The 21,654-nt window shown below is 44.3% G+C and overlaps 1 protein-coding gene across 1 annotated transcript; it reads left to right on the top strand.

Annotated features, from left to right (window-relative positions):
- The first annotated feature begins 15,081 nt into the window (after positions 1–15,081).
- Positions 15,082–18,567, top strand: fzd8a (frizzled class receptor 8a). Its single transcript, XM_080793517.1, has one exon. The coding sequence runs from the start codon at positions 15,516–15,518 to the stop codon at positions 17,283–17,285; it is 1,770 nt and encodes a 589-aa protein (XP_080649643.1). The 5' UTR covers positions 15,082–15,515; the 3' UTR covers positions 17,286–18,567.
- The last annotated feature ends 3,087 nt before the right edge of the window (positions 18,568–21,654 follow it).

Below are 21,654 nucleotides of genomic sequence, written 5' to 3'. Positions count from 1 at the left end.
TCAAGCGCCGTGCCCGTTTTTTAGAAATGCATTTGGGAGCAGGAGTAGATATGGTGAGTGAGTGTGGAGAGAGCTTTTCAGTTCCTCGTATGCTGTGTGTTTTCTTCTGTAAGAATTTGCTAAAAGAGGATAAAGGAGGATAAGAGGGGATTACTGCTTTTGTGTGGAATATTTTCAACACTCTGAGTAAGTCATTTCAGGAATGTTTGGGGGGCTTTCGGTGTATTGTGGTTACCCACCTGTCGGTTTGTTTTTCTCATTCTTTTGCTGATTGAAACAAACCTCTACCCCCCCCCAACCCACCCAACGGTCATTCATTGAGTTCTAAAGTCTAGTGGCGTTTAAGGCTGTGCAAACGCAGGTACATTAGCCCCGGTCTTATCTTGCACTGGGAGCCTGTCTGTCTCTGGCCAGCTCAGAGCATTTTACCTGAATGGCCTTTGTTTCCCCCAGTAACACTCCCCCCCCACCCACCACCACCATTCCACCCACCCACCCACCTCTCAGAGCAGGTCAGTGCCCCGAGCCATTCCACCATGGATCTGACCCTCCTCAGGTTGCCTTCTCTTACAGAGAGCGACAGAATAGAGAGAGAGAGAGAGGGGCGGGGGGGGGGGGGATCCTCTTTTTTCTACAGGTTAGTTACAAAAAAAGTAACTTTAGTAAAACACGGAGCATCAAATAGACAAATACATATCTTAAATGTATGTTACTGTAGGCTATACTGTATGTAGCTGAATTGTATTTTGATGCAGAATTTCCAAACTTCCATTCTAAGTTAATGGACTATAGTCTTTTTTTTCTAAAGCTTGGATAATTTGGCATATAATATGAAATCAGTGTATATGTTTTATTATCATATATTTATGGTTGGTCTTTAAGAAGAGCCAGGAGGGTCTTCCAGAGAAGAGAAGAGAAGGAGAGGGAGATGAGAGGAGAGTAAGGGTCAGGGGCTCAGGTGAGCTTATAGCGTGTAGGCTGTCACTCACACATGAGACGGTATATAGCTCAGGGGAGGCCGGCTGTCATCATCCCTGTGCCCTTCTCTGCAACCTCCGGCTCCCTTCCATCACCTTTTAGCATTTAAGTCTTTCATGGTGCATTAAAAGGTGGCTCGGATGCATCCAGGGCCATGCCTATATACATCCAGGGCTATCGAGGGCCACATGCATCCACCCAGCGCGTATAAAGCCAGAGATGTATTACGCAGTGCCCCCTTTTTAGTGTCATCGTCGACTCCTCGGGTGATCATTTAACATATTGTGGCTGTCGTGTCGGGCATGAATCCTTTGTATCTCCATATTTCAACGAAAACGTTTTGGGTGCTGTGAATTAATATCCAATTCGTCGTACAACGGTGTCACGAACGGTTGCAAAAATAGCAGCTCTACAAGCGTGTAGATCGGCTATTGTATACTTATTTTTAGAAATATTTAACCCATTCTGACCGGAGATCAGATTCATACGAGGTTTCCACTGGACACACACTGGTCTGATTATAACCCATTCTGACCTGAGATCAGATTCTAAAAATGTCAGTCGTTCTTCGATTTTTCAAAAATAGCAGACATATACAAGCTCGTAGCGCGCCACTCGGTGGCGCGCTACGAGCTTGTAGATCTGCTATTTTCCAATAGCTAAAGCATAACACGATGCCAACACCAAAATGGATTCCCGTTCAGAAAGGGGTTAAAGTGAAAATGAAAATGGTTAAGTTTGTCTGTGCATTTTAAATATTGGACCATTGACAAGTAAGAGATTTTGACTATAAATACTAATTACATTGCAGGTCCTTTTTCTAATTTCTGAAACTGTTTCGTCGTCGTCGTTTAGTTTCAGGTGACAGTTTTCATGGACCTCACTATTATCACTATTATCAGACCTTTTGAGCTACTGAGGAGAAATTATATACCATATGTTGTTACGTTCTTCTTTACCTTTGGCCTTATTTGTTCTATAGGGGCTATATCTTGCGCCACCCCCTTAACCCTTATCCCTAAACTAATTTGCCATTTTTTACTATTTAAAAAAAACCTTTTAGAATTGTTCAAATAGCCGATCTACAAGCACACAATGTCTCGGTGTAGATCGTACTAGTTGAACTATTTTAAAATGTTTTTAGAAATAGTAAAAAATGGCACAAGATGGAGCCCAAAGGGGCCCTATTTTTGCCAGTGCTTTATCCCTTATCGCTAAACTTCTTTTGCCTTTTTTAGGAATTTTGAAAAACATGTTTTTAATAGTTGAAAGAGCGAATAAATAGCAAATCTACAAGCTCACAACGTGTCGATGTAGATCGGCTATAGTTCAAAATAGTTTAAAAAGAAAGGTTTAGGTATAAACCTTATACAAATAAATATAAATTGTAAATTGTATAAGGGGTATGGTGAAAATAGTGCCCTATAGATGCCATATGACACTGGCCTGGTATCTATTGTTTTGGGTGCATCTTGCATACTAATGACACAGATCAGTGATCAATGAAACAGATCCTCTCTTATATCTTCTCCCTTATCTTATAAACTATGATCCCAACCACCGATCTGTGTGTCTAATGCACTGCTTAACCCATGATATCATGCAATTAAAACACAACCACCAGACACCACCCTGAGATATAGTCTATAGTACTCCATTGCCTCATCAATTACTTATTGATTCCCAAGATGGTGAGAACAGCCTGCCCTTCACATATAACTGCTTTTTTCTCCTCTTGCCAAATTGTTGACGACTTATAAAGTTCACTGTGTTGTTGTTGACTCTGGCAAAGGTCGCACATCAAATATAAAGTTCTGTCATAAACGGCTGCAGGCTTGGAAAGTGGCAGTGAAAGTACTTTTATTTACACTGGCAACAGTACATTCCACATTATATAATCTGACCAGAATGTAAAAAAAAAAAAATGACACAGATGAATGGCACATCGATCATTAAAGGAGCATTCAGTGATTTGGAAAAAAAACCCCGGTCCACCCCCGGTAACAAGATGTGCACATGCATGCGCTCTACAGTGCAGGGGGAAGTGCAACAGGCCAACAGCACGTGCACCAAGTCCCACCCCCACTCCATCATGATTGGAGGAAGGAAGGCCCCTATCTATCCTGATTGGACGAAGGCTTTCTCACCCGCCACCAAAACCGAAACTATAGGGTCTTTTCACCCCAGCTAGGGGGCGGGGCTCACTGGGGACAGGGAGGGACTGCTTATATTCAGTGATTTCACTCCTCCCTATATAGAGTGTGCTGACCATATTATGGTCAGCACACTCTATATAGGGAGGAGTGAAATCACTGAATATACCTTTAAAGTACAACGGCGGCTATTAATGTAACAGCTTTATCCTTACATAAAACGATGTGTCATGTCGAGATGGGGCTCTTATAACCACATATTATAGCGTACCTGGGGAGACCGTTTGGTGAAAATAGCTGATCACGCTCACACCACATAGCAACGTGTTGTATACGCTTGTATGTAGATGCATGGTGGTCGGTTGGGAATTGACCTATAGCCAAGCCCCTCCCCAAACTGCTATGGTCCAATTACATGCAGCTAAGCATATAACATGGGTTAGACCATAGGGGTCTGCAACCTTTTTGAAACAAAGTGCCATGTTTTTAGTTTCTAGATAGTCATGTGTGTCACTTTAATGACACAACATGTTTCGATTGTCCACGAATATAACTTTTTTCCCTTGTTAAATATTCTTTCACATTGTTATAATGATCATTAGACTCTGAGCAGAGCCCTCCTACATATCTCCCTCTCCCAGGCCGAGTTCACAGTTTTAATGAATGTACAATGATGTGCAGGATGTAATTTACATGCAAATATGAGTGAATTAATTTATTTGACTAATTTTTTTTAATTGTTTATTTACCGGTATTTTATTTCCATGCCAGTTGTGCCAGTGATCACCCTCCTTTGTGCCAAGGTTGGCACCAATGCCAAAGGTTGCCTATACCCCTGGGTTAGACAAACCTCTCCATCAATAGTTTTCCTATATGATAAAGCATTGTTTTAAATTTAAAAAAAAAAAAATGTCACGCACATATTTTTCCAGTGCTTATATGGCAGGCCTTGTTGACAGATTTGGAAGAGATTTTTTGAAGGTCTGGTTCCAAAAATTCCAGTGTAAAAATCCATGATATTTACATTGGAATGAATGAGCCCTATGCTGGAAAGTCTCCCAAGTGGGAGTGTCTAAGTGGTAGAGGGCCGCGGGGGGCTTTGCTAAAGGTGAATTAGAAGGTTCTTGGTTCTATATCCACGGAGTGTTGAAGTGTCCTTGAGCAAGACACTGAACATGGCACCATGGTGTGTGTGAATGGGTTGGACGTAATGCACAATCGTAAAAGCGCTTTCTATATACGCCTAGAGGTGCTACATCTAATGCAACACTTGATTTCCATTTAAGAGATTTGGTTTATAGTAGCGGGGGGAAAGGGGGGGGGGGTCTAGCATAGATCCCCGTGAAGTAGGCATATACGGTTTAAGTGGTTCAGGCGTATTATACCATATTATGTTTTATAAGCTCAAGTAAGACTGGGGTCACGACAACACATTATACGCTGATCCTCTTCCATTGCACCATACCGGCTTACTGCCTGGTCTTATGGTCTACTAAAGCAGACAGCCCATTGTCTGGAGATGCTGATCTTAATGGCATCAATTGACTGATAAAGATGTCCACCGTCTATGGTCTGGAGATAACACCCGCCCCTCCCCCCCAGTTGTAGAGAGCTTAAGGCTTTATAACCTGGCTGATGCAATCAGACAGGGATAAAATCAAAGTCACCTCAGTAGAAGTCCACTCAGCCGCGCTAACTTCATTTCAGGCAACATGCTCATTTCAATTACCGATTTGTACCGTGGCACCACCGACCGCCGTCCATGTCCATATGCAAGAAACAGGGACATGTTATCTCCCACCATTGGTGTGCACATTGCACAATCACACCATGAGTGGGTATAGGCTACATTCATTATTATGCTGGCGTCTTCCTCTGACGTTCAAGGCAGTCGCCAGAAACATTCTGTGCCGGAGTTAAAGTGGTTGTTCTCAAACTTTATTTTAATTTCAAGGACCCCCAGTTTTGGTATGCATGAGGAAAACGATACAAAATAAAAACATGAAAACAGCAGAATCCCTTTTTTTATATGGTAAATAGACTATACAGTAAACAAAACAAAATGTGGAAACAGACAGACACAAGTATAGATATATTGGCCACACTGGAGCGACAAGGCCAGACATAACTGTGGCGATAGATCGGAACGCATGATCTGTTCCCTGTGACCCTCTGGCTGTGAGCCAAGACACTTGCATTTCACACTATCAGTCTGTTTGTCCCTGAAAACGGGCCACAGCCGGAAATCACTGACTGCTAAAGATATATGGTGCAGCTATTATACCATTCATGGAGTCTGTGTCACTATATTTGGAAGTGGAATCTGCTACATCTAGACACAGCTTGGAGAATAATGGCCCTTGTCAAAGGAAGGCGTGCTAGATATCTGGAGGTTACGCAGTAACCGTGGTTATATAAGTGATATAAGTGAGGCAGTTCGCCATGGGACGAGTATATATCGTCGAGTCAATATGTCAAGTGGACACTGGACAGCTTGTATGACCAAAAGAAGGCCACAAAATTAATAAAATATTGGTTCCGATGGCTCCAATGTAGGTATTATTTAGTCCCAAGCTCTTGTTTTCATTATAAACTCACAGGAATACACTTAACCACTTTCACTTGCAAACATTTTGATACTTAAAATAGCATCCCACAAAAGTAAGCTGCAAGCTCACAACACGTGAGCTTGTGGAGCTTGTAGGCTATTTTCTCTATACTTTTGTCGGACACTCTTGTACGATGCAGGGCATACAAACAATCACACCTGTGTGAAGTGAGTGGTGTAACTCCGTGTAGAGGCCCCCAGGGGCTCCCTGTAGTACTGTACTGTACTGTACTGTACTGTACTGTACTGTACTGTACTGTACTGTACTGTACTTGGACACAGAGACGCACAAAGCTCCGTATAGGAGTGGTCGCACCACTGAAAAACTAAAAAGTTCAGATATATGGACAACAACCGTTCCCTGCATAACAAACAATCTGCTGGTACAATCATATGTGGTCTCGGGATCCTAGTATAATTAGATTTTCAATGTCATTTGAATTGACATCGACAACAGCAATTCAAATTGAAAATCTAATTATACTAAGATCCCCAGACCATATGTATAACAACTTGTTTGACCGACATTGGTCTCCATTTGGCCACAGTGTGTCATTATCTTTACGCGCAGACATGTAGGAGTGTTTCCATTGTGAAAAATAAGAACTTAGGGCAGCAACTACACAACAGCAGAAAGAGGGTTTGGCAGCTAGCCCTCAAAGCAGTTCAAGGTTTGTTTATCAGGTTCATGCCAGAATGGAGTCATCAGAACAGCAAAGTGCACTTGAAATGAAGAATACAACACATATTTTTTGTACAAAACATACATAAAAGTTTGACTGGACATGTCTGCACATATACCTGAATACCTTCACCAGTGGTGGGCAGTAACAAAGTATGTGCATATACTTAAGTACCTTTTTGAGTGTCTGTATTTAACTTGATTTTCACGCACTATACATCTCAAAGACAAATATCACATACTTTTGACTCCATTGCATTTCTAGGAAGGGAAAACGTGCATTATGAATTGACCACTTACGCCGTGTCTATAAATGAGACGTAGCTTGCAGAGTTATAGTTCAGTCAGACATACTCGAGGAGGGGGTTCATGCCATGCTCAAAGGCGCATACTATACTCAAGGGGTTAACATGCTGCATTACTATGTGGGCGTATAAGTGTGTGCAAGTCCCACACGTCATTCGCCGATGCGGCAGTCAGCTGACCATTTGGGCGGGCTACTTAAGCTCAGTAGACTGCATGCTCTTCCTGCCTTCCTCTGCATAATGGTTCCTGGTTGTATGTGATGTTTTTTCCCAGCACCACCCCAGCACCACCGGCTCTGTTATTTAAGCTCCCCATGGGGGTTTTATATCTATCTCCCTGCTCTTAATGTTGGTGCTTAATCGTGCCGAGCAGGGAGAAAATCCAGCAGAGCCGAACACCAAGTCAAATATCATATGCACACTCATAACTCATTCCGTAAATAAATATTCGTAAATCTGTTCGTGAGTTGTCTGACGGAACTTGAGTATACCGGATTTTACTTTGCAATTTCCACTTGTAGTTGAGTTGAGCCGACTCAAAGTACTGGGGTTGAGCACTTTGTCCATCACTGTTGAATATTGAATGAACCGCATGGATCCCTCGTCCACTAAGGGTCCTTGACATGAAAAAAGAACGAAATAGTTTGAGAACTACACCGCCGTAAGGATCCATTCGGAGTTCTCAGAGTTAAATGAACACTGAGTATTTCTACTGTGTGTAAGTAAGATGCTCATTATCATCATATCAATTATTCAGCTGGAATCAACATGCCTGTCAGTGATTGTACTGATGGGGGGCGGGTCAGCCAGGCGAGTTGAGTTGTGGAGGCGTTCTGGTGTCCGTGGAGACTGTGGGGAAGGGGAGAAGGGGGATAGACAGAACGCACGCCGCCGCAGAAAAGGGTCATCGGTGTCCCACTATCTGGCCTTGAGGGAGGCCGAGCTACCCCTGCACGCTCTCACATGCAAATGCAAACGCACCACCACCCACCTGAGAGCCTCTCCTCGTGCAGGCCCCCCAAACTCACCGCAGATGTTTGCAGGAGAAAGACTTCAAACGGAGTATCTCCTCTGCCCCGGATTCCAGTCTCTCTCTATATACCGTATGTGAACTTGGTGTGAAGGCTAACATTAATAAATAACGCCCATGTTTATATACCCACCGCGTTTCATTACAAAAAATAAACATGTCTTAATCGAGTCCTAGCTAATGAGCGGTATATGTAGATGCCCCCGGGGGTTGCTCACTAGGGGGGCGTCGCGTATACGGGTCTCTGATGTGCGCGGTGTGGAGCGAGGGCCCGCGCCAAGATCGAAATGCAAACTCCGCAAGGTCGTTGTAGTGCTTCACACATCTGCTCTCCCTCTCCCTTCTCCCACTCTCTCCTATCTTTCTCTCGCCCTCCGGATATGTTTTACTGTGTTCATATCTTGTCGTGTCTCTCCCTCTCCCTCTCTCTCTCTCTGTCTCTCTCTCTCCTTCTGACTGGCGGTCATCCTTGCCCTCGCCATCTGTTTTCACAGCATGCCCACACACACACACACACACACACACACACACACACACACACACACACACACACACACACGTGCGCGCACAGAAAGATAGAGGAAGAGGCAGAAGGACAACACTGTGTTGTCAGGGGGTATTACAACACAGATCTCCAAGCCAGTATTATTAGCCCAGTGATGTTGCTATTCAGTGGTATTTGTATTTTTGGATATACTGTGGATGCTTTTCACGGCATTACACTTCTGAAAACAAATATTGTACCACTATACATTTTGAGGAAAGTGCCTTATGAATTTACCACTTATAAGCCCTATTTAATTTGGGGGCGGGCAGATTTGTAATACAACAATACATGTATTCTTTATAGTCAAAACAAAATGTACTTTGTAAGCATTTTGTTTTTAATACTACATTTGTTTTAAGCATGAAGTACTCCAAAGTGTTTGACTGCTAGTTGTGTTTTGTGTTTATCTTTTCTTGTCTTCTTCTTTTGTGCAATTTTGTATGCTTTATTGTAAAATCATTCAAAAAAACTCTGATGACAAAAAAAAAGCAAGTTCTCCAGTACTTTAACTCGAGTACACATTTGACCGAGCAAACTTTTACTTGTAGTTGAGTAATATTTGACCAGTATTGACCAGTATTTATTTATACTTTGACTCAAGTATACCGGGGTTGATTCCTTGAGCTAAGATGAGGGTTAACCTGTGTCATAAATAATTAGTATTGTTCGGACTTGGACGGCTCCCAAAGCTATGTGCAACGTAGTATGTATACTGTACATGGCTCTGTGCCACTCACTCACATGGGCACAGAAAGGCTTTAACACTGCCAAGGCAGACACTCGCATGCTTAAAAACCTCAGTGCTTTATGGCATTTTGGCTTACAGAATAATGGCAGATATATTTCCATCTGAAGAACACAAATATGTTACATGGCCAAGATACAGCCTACTACCGAACTGCTGATCGCGTGACATTATAATATTCCATATTTTAACTTTTTAATGTATTTTGACATAACATGACACTATATGACGTAAAATTCTCCATTCATTGTCAATGGAATTCAATGTTTGTGTGTAGGACAAAAATAGATACTATATGCTCAGACACTATGACGTTAAAATTCATGAAAGAGGGAGAGCAGGTAGAAGTGGATGTGAACATGAACATTGACACTTGCTGTTAGAACTCACCATGTCTATGAAATCCCATTCGTCGATAAAATATAATTATATAAAAATATATCTGTGTTTTCCGAGGTTGCATGAATAGTAATGAAGAAGGGCTTAATTAGTCTCCATCTTCCTCTGCGTGCCACTGAGGCCAGTGACCCCCAGCCCGTCTGGCCAGGGTTAGCCTGGGGGCAACTGTGCTTGCCCCTCTGCAATATCCATGGCCGCTATACATCTGCTATAATGAGGGTCAGCACTGCGGGAAAATGAAATTATCACCTCCAGCATCTGTAGGCTATATCGTTCTACCCCCCATGCGTTGGAACCAGATGGCGAGTCTACCTGCTTAAGTGCCATCCATATGTCATTGGAAGCAGGCGGGCCATGTCTACAATTACAGCCAAGTTAACCCTTGGCTGTAATTGTTAACCCAACTCTGCCTGGTGTGTGGGCATATGTGTGTGTGGTACACACACATATGCCGACACGCCAAGCAGAGTTCTGTGTGTGTGTGTGTGTGTGTGTGTGTGTGTGTGTGTGTGTGTGTGTGTGTGTGTGTGTGTGTGTGTGTGTGTGTGTGTGTGTGTGTGTGTGTGTGTGTGTGTGTGTGTGTGTGTGTGTGTGTGTGTGTGTGTGTGTGTGTGTGTGTGTGTGTGTGTGTGTGTGTGCGTGTGTATACTTACTTTTTTGGCTTCACGGTTAGTGTTAATAATAAATAAAAGGTTAACAAATAAAATGTTGAAACGTGTGTGTGTGTGTGTGTGTGTGTGTGTGTGTGTGTGTGTGTGTGTATGTGTAGATGTGTTCAGAATGTATGAGTGCACACCGGCACACATACATATGACTGTGTCCGTGCCGTGCATAATATTGCCGTATGCATGCGTGCGTGTGTGCATATATTTCCCATGCAAGGGGAATCTCCATGGGTTCACTGTTTCTCTCTCTGGGCTGGAGAGAGAACAATCTGCGTGCTGTTTTACAAGAACGGGAGATAAATCTGACATGGGGTGTCAAGTAGCAGGCCTCAGACCAGCCGACAGGCAGCCACTGCCGGCTGGCCGGATTCCTGTGGCATCAAGTGGCTGAAAAACTCCAAACAATCGCACAATAACACACATTGGCTCAGCCAGGGACCGGGCGGGGGCCAACAATTGTGGGGTTTCTTGGCAGTGGGAGAATGATATTGATGCTGTGCAAAGGTTTTAATTAGTTTCTCTAGTGGAAAAAATTAAATGCACTTTATTTAATTGTTTTTTTCCCCCTACTGTTTACTGTACATCAAAGCCATCTGACTGACGGATCTTGATATCATTGTGAAATAGATCCCTGGTTGCTACTCATTTATTGTCCACTGCTTGTCTGAGTGAAGTTGTTGGCATTCGACTATAGCAGGAGAAAACAGCTAAATTAGATGTGTTCTCTCTCTCTCTCTCTCTCTCTCGTGAGCGCGCGTGCTTTCACTCGTATTCTCTCAAACAATGCAGTCACTTCTCCCTACACACATGCGCGCTTGTACACACGCACGCACGCACTCACAAACCTTGAACACACACATATTGCTATTTTTGGTGAACAACACTGGCATGCATCTATAAATCAAGCATCTATAAATCAGGCATAACTCCTAACGTAACCTGTAAATACCCTACCCCCAACCTGAACCATTACCATTAGTAAACGGTACTCTAGAAAGTGACCATAAAATATCCATTTCTCTTAAGAGGACCAGGAACACGGTATAGTAATACAATTCTAGTATAATACAAGCACGCGCATGCACGCACGCAAGAGACTGTGGCTGTGTGTCTGTGAAGGGAGGATTTCCTGGGGCTGCTGTGGGTCTCTCAGCAGTAGGCTGATTGGAGGGGCCGGCTGTGTTTGTTAAGGTAATGGGCCCTAGGTGAGTTAATTCACAGTATCCACGCTACACGCTCCATCACCCCAGGAGGGCCTCAGCCAGATAGAAGGCCTGCAGGAGGGGGGGTTGCTGGTGGAAGCTTTCCCCCCAAAATCCCTTTAGCCTCTCTCTCTCTTATGTCCCCTCCAGCTCCACCTGAAAGTGATTACGGGGGCCGGTCATAAGCAAACAAGCCCCATATGGAGTGTCTATAGTGAGGCTGAGGCAGGGGCCTGGGGGAGCCTCCTCTATCTCTTTGGAGAGGAGAAGCCTGCGCAAACACGGCTAATGAAGTCTTAACAAGGCGGCCCAGGGTTAGTGTGAGCCCACTAAATGCCACCACCAAGGCTCTTTGGAATTGTGTCTGGCCGACTGCATTGGCTAAATCTCCTCCAAGCTTTTCCTTTACGAGATAAGCATTAGCATCTCTCTCTCTCTCTCTCTCTCTCTGAGGTAAGTCGAGAATGTGGCGAGCAGGCACACTTGATAGGGTCTTTCTTTTCTTCAGTGGGAGCACTTGATTCTGGCCGGCAGAATGGGATTTTAAACGTCCACATTAACTTTGGGATTTTCAGTTTGACTATGGGATTTATTCACACGATTCCACAGTGTTCCTTGATGTCCAGACAGGATTTGGGTGCCTGCGATGTTAAAGCGAGACAGGCTCGGAATATTGTATCTGACCCCTTGCATGTATATTGTATACTGTACCGAGAGTACACGCTAATGCCATCCGGTATAGGAGGTATAGAACTCCACGATGTGTATATAATAGATTTAAACACTCTTTTGTTCCCCTGTCAACTAAAATGCTCAATCAGGGATTGCCGAATGCACTTTATCAAGGGAATGTGTGCAATATCTCTGTTTTGTGTATGTAGGGTGTTTCATGGTGTTTTTTCTTTTCGTATGTGAACGTGTCTGTTATTTGTAATGCAGCTGTGACTCTGTCTCCAAGACAAATTTCTCCCAAGGGAGACAAATAAAGATAACCTTGAACCCCAGCCATGTCGCCAAACAGGACACAAGTGTATATTTCCTCTGAGTCAATCACTATCTTTCTGCCATAGAACGGACCGTGCGCACTCTCCCAGCCAGCCGTATACTTCCCAGGGCCATTTCTCCTTTCGCTCACTCTGTCACTCTGTGACCTGAGTGTCACCCTCACTCCCTTTTGTACGCATACTCCCCCCCCCCCCCTCCCCCCCAGACCCTCTCAAATATTTGCAATTATTATTATGAAAATCTATTCTCTCTCTCTCTCTCTCTTCCTCCCTCCTTCCTTCTCTCCTCCACTCTGAGGCGTCGGAATCACTGTTGTCTCCTAATCAAAAGCAAACAGTCATTAAGAAAGAGAGCCCTTGCCTAATTATCTCATGCATGTCCCGTACACAAATTAACCACTTTCAGTCCTAATTTGGCCATGTCATTATTATACTTACATTTTTCACTGATCATCGTGCGATGAAGTAGCCTATATATATACAGTAGCCTATAGGGCTTACAATAGCTCTGACATGATGTATACAGTACCATTGCACAGGGGAGTGATGAATTCTGTTATTCTTGTTGACCAGATGTCTCGGCCTGGCTGGGATTGTTCAAGCGAACAAATAACTGTATCGGCTAGAACATTATCATTTTCACCACAGATACAACACTTATAGCTTTGAGTGCTCACATGGGTTGTTTATTATCGTGTTCCATTCTGTTGAAAGGTCCAGCCAACGGTATATAGCGAAAATACATTATAAGCGATGGAGTCTTGGTTTGGGATTTTTGCAAATAATGGTCACCCTACTTATTTGTACTCCTTCAGTGGCTGGCCGCGCTGTGGAATGCTATAGTGTGACAGAGACCTGCATGGTGCTCCAGTCCTGCTACACACAACACAATAATGCCACTCAACATCCACTCCACCACCCAACACACCCTCCCACAGCTCTTGTATTCATGCCTGGACATGGTGGGAGAGAGTGGGAGAAAAAAAAATAAGCATTACTGTTTGTTTATTTCTATATTTTTGTATCACACTTGCTGTGCACATGCATTTGCAGACACTCCTGTCACTGTTGTGTTCCTGTCACTCATAACTTTTAGTTTGGACAAGTGTGTGTGTGTGTGTGTGTGTGTGTGTGTGTGTGTGTGTGTGTGTGTGTGTGTGTGTGTGTGTGTGTGTGTGCGCGTGTGTCTGTGCGTGTGCGTGCGTGCGTGCGTGTGCACCTGCATTTGTTTGTGCAGCAGAAGACAAAATGGCGATAGCCCATTCAGTGAAGAAATTAATGTAATGTTTAAAAACAGATGTGACAATATTAATGTGTTTAGTGTGGTATTATTTCCATGGCTAGCTATAAAGTTTACCGACAAAAAAAAATCAATAGGACTAGATTTTAAGATGTATTTGTTGCCAATGCACATATATCACTCTTGATGGTTTTTCTTTTTATTGTTTGACTGTAGATGTTATTTGATGATTTTAAAGCGACAGGCTGTACTTATAGCCTAAGTTAAAACATGCCAAATGGGTGACACAAAAAAGCCACAAAAGCTTAATTGTTTCCATTGTGGGCGGCGGGCCATTACACATTCGAGAATGAATCCTTGAAACAGTTAATTTCAAGGACCCCCATAACTCTGTGAGTGTACAAATTATTCACTTGGAACCCCCAATGAACCTTGAACACTTTGAGGACCACTATGTAAATACAGTGTTAATGAAACTAGTTTTACATACTCTCAATGTTTTAATCTATCCACATAAAACTGTATAAATGAAAGTGTTGATCGAAATCATGAATTAATTCGGTCTCTGCTGGTAGATATAATGGTAGCTATAGCCAGCCTACATAATTACTTGCCATTAGTGCAGGCAGGAAAATCTTTTCTTCCATAGGAGTTGAGGGTCTGCCGCTCTCTCTCTCCTCTGCCCCTCGCGCAATTACGCCTCCTGCTGCGCCCAATGCCAAGCGTTAAACGAGACATTAGCACCTCATTTGAAATATAAAACATCCTTTCACCAGGACAGACACCTCCCTGGGTAGTGTTATCATGTGCAAATTAACCAATTTACCCAAATGCCCCTCTCTCACTGTGAGAGACCAATGGAATGGGGGTTTTTGCCCTTAATGTTAATCATAATGTTTATGGAGGAGGTACAAAACCTTCAACAACGAGTTGTTTGCCGTACTACAATTTACAACAATTTGTAAAAGCAAGGTGATCACATACATAGAAAGCAGAGAGACAGTGTGCGTGTAAACTATAGGGTCACGGGAAAACTAAGAATCGAATCAATGATGTGGCTACTATCAAATCTCTATCGAAACTGCAGGATAACAATACCAATCTAAAATACATTCTTAACATTGTGGTCATTCTCATCCATGCATTTTTTGATAAAGATTGTGGGAACTCAACCTATGCACTAGTGCGACAGCCGACAGGACAGGGTAAACATTTCGAGATTAAAACGAAAAGGGCTAATCAATTTCAGCCTATGCTAATTTAGTTTTAATTCACGGCACATGGCGATGTAATGCAGGCTAGACCTACTCAGAGTCAGTCAGACAGCAGATAACAAAAAATAAATATGATTAAGGGTCACGGCAGAACGTCCCAAAAGTAAACTTGATTGACTTATCTCCGCACACAAGCACCGCCTCTGCTGTGCTGCGATTAGTGCTCGCTGCACGGGGGGAGTGACATCAGCCCTCCAGTATAAGTAGTCAACGCGACCATTCAGCACCACGATTAACATGAGACACAGAACGGAGACGCGTACAGTGCACCTTCTCACTGGGATTTGAAGACAAGAAGGCACGCATTTACAACGCGTTGAGAACCCACATTTTGTTTCGCTTTTTGTGCGATTGGAGTGGACACGCCGGAATAAGGAAAGGACGCTGTTTTAAAAGGATATAGAAGGCGGTTTCCATTATAAGGTGGATTCTCCTGCTTTCCTCAGCCATCTTGACTTGCTCGCCCCGAAGGCTATTTTCTCCTCTGTCTGCACGTCTCCGGCTGAAAGTAAACACGGGGCTTGCAAATTGCTTGCAACTCCGTGCCAAATAAGTGAAGCGAGATGGGCTCGCTGCACGAAATCTAATCGGACTGAGCTCCACGGCTAGAGAGAGAGAGGCGGAGAGGATTTGTATCTGCGGCGCTGGTTCTTGCCAAAGCAGAGAGAAAGGGGGGTAAAAGGATGGAGTACGACCTGTTGGGGATTTACTTGCTGCTTTCGCTCGCTCTCCTGCCTAGATCCAGCGGCACCGCGGCCAAGGAGATCACCTGCCAGGAGATAGCCGTGCCGCTGTGCAAAGGGATCGGATACAACTACACCTACATGCCCAACCAGTTCAACCACGACACGCAGGACGAGGCAGGGCTGGAGGTGCACCAGTTCTGGCCTCTGGTGGAGATCCAGTGTTCCCCCGACCTCAAGTTCTTCCTCTGCAGCATGTACACCCCCATCTGCCTGGAGGACTACAAGAAGCCCCTGCCTCCGTGCCGGAGCGTGTGCGAGCGAGCCCGGGCGGGCTGCGCGCCTCTCATGCGGCAGTACGGCTTCCCGTGGCCGGACCGAATGAAGTGCGACCTGCTGCCCGTCCAGGGCAACCCGGACACGCTGTGCATGGACTACAACCGGACCAGCGACTCCACCACGGTGTCTCCGGTGCTGCCCAAGCCCACCAACTACCCCGCCAAGCCGTTCAATCCGCACAAGAGCAAGCCGAGCGGCGGACACAGCCGACCGGCGGCGGGGGTTCCGGGTAAATACAAGCCGCCCGCGGTGCCGTGCGAGCCCGGGTGCAAGTGCCTGTCCCCCATGGTGCCCGTGAACACGGACCGCCACCCGCTCTACAACCGGGTCAAGACGGGGCAGATCACCAACTGCGCCATGCCCTGCCACAACCCGTACTTTACGCAGGACGAGCGGACGTTCACCGCCTTCTGGATAGGACTGTGGTCGGTGCTCTGCTTCGTGTCCACGTTCGCCACCGTGGCCACGTTCCTCATCGACATGGAGCGCTTCAAGTACCCGGAGCGGCCCATCATCTTCCTCTCCGCCTGCTACATGTTCGTCTCGGTGGGCTACATCGTGCGCCTCATCGCCGGCCACGAGAAGGTGGCGTGCAACCGCGAGTACGACGTGGAGCACATCCACTACGAGACCACGGGGCCCGCGCTCTGCACCGTGGTCTTCCTGCTCATCTACTTCTTCGGCATGGCCAGCTCCATCTGGTGGGTCATCCTGTCGCTCACCTGGTTCCTGGCGGCGGGCATGAAGTGGGGCAACGAGGCCATCGCCTCGTACTCCCAGTACTTCCACCTGGCCGCCTGGCTCATCCCCAGCATGAAGTCCATCGCCGTGCTGGCGCTCAGCTCCGTGGACGGCGACTCCGTGGCGGGGATATGCTACGTGGGCAACCAGAACCTGGACAACCTGCGGGGCTTCGTGCTCGCCCCGCTGGTCATTTATCTGTTCATCGGGACCATGTTTCTGCTGGCGGGCTTCGTGTCCCTGTTCCGGATACGGAGTGTCATCAAGCAAGGGGGAACCAAGACGGACAAGTTGGAGAAGCTCATGATCCGCATTGGAATATTCACGGTGCTCTACACGGTGCCCGCCACCATCATAGTGGCCTGCTACTTTTACGAGCAGCACAACCGGCAGAGCTGGGAGATAACGCACAACTGCTCGTGTCTGCTCGACGGGGACCGGCGGAGTCCGGACTACGCCGTGTTCATGCTCAAGTACTTCATGTGCCTCCTGGTGGGCATCACGTCGGGCGTGTGGATCTGGTCGGGCAAGACCGTGGAGTCGTGGCGGACGTTCTGCACGCGCTGCTGCTGGGGCAGCAAGGGCACCGGCGGCTCCCTGTACAGCGACGTGAGCACGGGCCTGACGTGGAGGTCGGCCACCGCCAGCTCCGTGTCCTGTCCCAAGCAGATGCCGTTCTCGCAGGTGTGAAACTATGAAGTTTGAACACACAAAAAACAGCAAAGCTAGTAGTGATGGACAAAAAGTTAAATATAGGCTGCTACTTAACTCAACCCCCTCAAGTACTTATAGGTAGTGGCTATATAGCTACTCCTGGACTGGTCAAATGTTATACTCGACTGCAAGTGAAAGTTGGCTGCTGCTCAGTCAAATTTGGAGTTTGGGGTGAAATACTGGAGTAAGTTTTTTTTTTTAAAAACACTTTAAAGGATTCAAATGGTACAAATGGCAAAGTAGCTACATTTACCCTTTTTTTTATTGCTGTAGGCCTATTGAAAAATTGACACGCAAATTAAAATGTATTTCTTTTTTTTAGGAATGTTCCAAAAATAGTCAATAGAGTCACCACAGCAGATCTACAAGCTCACGTTGATGCATTGTGAGCTTGTAGACATGCCTTTTTCCTTCTGCTATAGGCCTAGTTGAATTAGGTCTTAAGTGGTTAATTCGCATAATGTACTTTTTCCCCTTCCTAGAAATGTAAGTGGAGTCTGTTTCAAAATTCAAATGTATAGTGGAGTGAGTCCACAAGTATCCAAAAATGACAACACAAACACTCACATATACGTAAAGTGCAGATACTCAAAAACTATATTTGAGCACTAGAACGCAAGTACATGTACTTTAGTTACAGTCCACCACTGAAAGAACAGCTTATGCAGACTGCTAATTGTTTTTTGGAGATAACTCCCATCATTAGCATTGTAATGGACTGTTGATGGCCGCCCTTGAAAGATAGCAGCTGGAGAACTGGTTGGAAACAATAGCAGGCTACCTGGCATTAACACACAGGTTAATTCCTTGCTGTTCATATGTATGTCGGTAATGTATGCAAGGCTGTTGCTTTTTTCCCCCTTTTTTTACCCAAAACAGGGCATTACTTGTTGTACCTTAAGGCAAAGGACAATTTTTTTTGTTCCTAACTTGCTTTGTGGAAAAAGTTGCCTGCCTGTGTTTTTTGTAACGTTTGACCATTCTATCTACGTGCCAGACAAGACCGATAGTATTCTATCACTCAATCACATCAAAGATGGTTTAAATTAAGCCTTAAAAATAGTGCCCCATTATTTTACGGGTCGTTCTTTTTTTTGTAATTTCAAATGTATTTATATATTGGCTGTGTACAAATGTGTAAATTTTGTATAAAAAGAAAGAAAGTTTATAAGCTATTGTAAATTTGTACAAAGTGTAGATGTCTTTTTGTGAGGAAAACAAATATGACCTTTATTTTGACAATAAAACGTTTGATAAATCTCAAAGTTCTGTGCCAAGTCTTCAGTGTTTCTGCCACTAGTGTGAGCTTAATCCATTTAGGGCTGAGGCAGATTCTAAAAACGCCTTTGAAAGTTTTCTGAAAAACTTAAAATATTTATTTATTTATTTTTTACAAAAATGTTATGTTACTACCGTATACTGTGTATAGCAACAAGAAGGGGTTCCTGTCCTGAAGGATAAAAACGTCAAAATGTCCTGAATGGGTTGAAATGTCTAACACCAATGGTTCTCAAAGTGGGGCATGGGGACTCCCAGGGGTCCGTGGGGTTCCAACTTCCATGTGGGGGTTCCAAGCAAAATGTGTTTAAAATCACAATCCGTTTAACTGCCTTATCCTATTTCATACTTCCGCTATTCAAAAATAGACAATCTACAAGCTCGAAAAACAAGTCACATTGGGACACAGGAGTTTTCTAGATGGACCATTTTTGAAAAGATTTTTTTAAAGTCTCGTTACAATTGTGGAAAATGTTGTCATTTTTTTTAACTGAAATGTTTTTTTGTCTGGTGGTCCCTGGCACAAAAACATATTTTCAAATGGGGCTCTATGGCCAAATACACACCAATTTGGAGCTCCTTGACATAAAAAATGTTTGAGAACCACTGTCCTACACTTTCTCTTGTCAGCCAGGGTCTCTTTTGTGGCTGCTTGTGGTCACCATGTTGAGTGTGGCAGCGGGAGCCTTTGAGAGGAGTCCCCTGCTAAATGGAAGCCCTTTTAAAACCATCAGAGACTGGTAATTAGAGGCAGGGGTTGAGTTGGAGCATCTCCATAATTGTTAAAAGTCCTCTTCACATGCCTGCTGAGGCCCGCTTTCTTAAATGTTGTTAGAAAAAGAAAAAGAGGGGGGGGGGGGGGGGGTGGGGGGGGGGGGGGGTCGTAGTGAATATTTTAAATGTGGGGGTCGGGGGTCTTTTCATCTACAGAAACTTTGATGTCCCCCTTTTTTTATTCTCTAAAGCCGCTTAGACTAAAGGTAGCTTGTATTAGGAGTGTCTCTCTGATGTGCCAAGGTTCCCTCTAAATGTTCCTATTTGAGCTTTGATGGACATTTACAGGACTGAAAGCGTTCTGGCCTCTCTCTCTCTCTCTCTCTCTCTCTCTCTCTCTCTCTCTCTCTTTGGTTTAGTCAGAGCCCAACCTGCCAGAGGAGCCCCGGTGCCTCTCACTCTCTTTTAGATTCCTCGTAGAGTTGAATTGAGACATGTTTCCCTCGACTCAGAGTTGTATTGGAGTAGTGCGAATGGGGGGCTTTGACATAGTGAGATTGCCATGAAAGCCCCCACAGGTGGTCTGTTCACATGATCTTACATCTTACGACCCACTCAGTGGGGGCAATTTTTTTTTTTTACTACAATTGTATCAGGTTTGGTTCCCAATTAACCCAATGCACTGGGCATACGATGAGACACTCCAATCAAGTCTGGGAATAGCTTTGATTTGCTACTCAGTGGTGACAGTGCCCTTTGTATAGCGACTGCTTTATTCATTCACAGCAGACAGTGGCTGTAACTTGCAAGACTCTTTTCTTCTGTTGGTCACAGCTGTGTATCTTTTTGGGTGCGCAAGAATGTAACTCGGCAGCGAGCGAATAGCCATGCAATTCTGTTTGTCCTACTGAGACACCAGGCAATCAAAGGTGAGTCAGAGGAAAAAATATATAAAATATTTTGTATTCTACAGCTACACCATTTTCACCTCAGTTGCACGGTTTTACATTTGTTGTGTGCAGTGGATTGGATATGGATTGTATTAGTGCTCGGCTGTCACAAAAAAGTGATCAGTTCACATGAGACTCTCTGGTCAGTGTTCTGGTCTATTTTATGTCTATGGTCTATCTTGATTGAAACATGCAGGGTGAGAATAGCATACATTATCAAAGTACAGGTTACTGTCTTGAAGTGTCTTCACTCCCAAGTTTTTGTCTTCATTGTGAAAAGCTTATACAATTTCTTCAGAAAGGCCATGCATTCCAATCTTCCAGTGTAAAATACACAAACGCATAGTGCCACCTTGTGGTGAGAGCCACACTGTACATTTACTTAGTGCATTTAGTTGACAAGGAATTTGGTTTGGCATTCCATACTACTCCAACTCCACATTCCAACAGTTTTGATTTGAAGGACCACCATAACTCGATGCTTTAATAAGTTAAACAAATCAGTTTAACCACTTTAACTCTATTTATAGTACTCGACATAGCAGATCTGAGCGTGTATATCGGCAAAGTTTTACTACACGACGCACATTCTCTTCTATAGGGGTCCCTGGCTCAAAATCTTGTCAGATATTGGGGGTCCGTGGCCAAATATTGAGTTGTGGGTCATTGACATGAAAACATTTGAGGGAACACCTGATTAGAGAATGATGGAACACAGCTTTTGAGGCCCTAATAATAAAAAAAGGCATACTCACGAATATTTATGGTATAATGAACAGACACTATTATAATTATGTAGAAATGTAAAATTAAGTTAAAAAGTAAATCATAGCTGGCATAAGTGAAACATATACTACATTGCATTGTTACGGTTGTGTTTACTGTTGATAAATGAATGGTATATATTTAATATATCATTTAAATATTTTTTATTTCAAAGGGGCTTTATTTACATTGCCAAACAGCCATAGCAAAACTAAGAAATGTATGCACAGTTCTCACAGATCTCTCTCTCTCTCTCTCTCTCTCTCTCTCCTTCTCTCAACACGGCATGTCCAGGCTTGGCAGTAAAGCACACAGTACAATTATCAGGGAACTGTCTGCTTGCATCACACACCCCTGTGTGCTGGGTTTTACAAGAGAAAGTATACAACTGACCTCCTGAATGATTTTTAGTTGATGTTTCAAACACATGCACGGCGCGCGTGCACACACACGCTCACGTGCGCAGATGGCTGGCTGTTAATGGTCCTATTGCACACTGACATGTTGTATTGTGGTTTATTTTTAGGGTTACAATAATGATTGGTGCAATTTCATTTGATCCCGTCAGTGCTGCGCTGTTTGCTGGCCAAAGTCTTTCTTCAGCCTATTACAGGCTGACAGTGGGGCACATACTGCAC

The sequence above is a fragment of the Protomyctophum bolini genome, assembly GCF_963924005.1.
Source record: "Protomyctophum bolini genome assembly, chromosome: 21".
NCBI classification, from domain to species: domain Eukaryota; kingdom Metazoa; phylum Chordata; class Actinopteri; order Myctophiformes; family Myctophidae; genus Protomyctophum; species Protomyctophum bolini.
This window is presented reverse-complemented; position numbering and strand designations above follow the sequence as displayed.

Bases quoted from the DNA above. Each gene is read 5' to 3' on its own strand.
- fzd8a (XM_080793517.1), top strand. From the start codon at position 15,516: ATGGAGTACGACCTGTTGGGGATTTACTTGCTGCTTTCGCTCGCTCTC.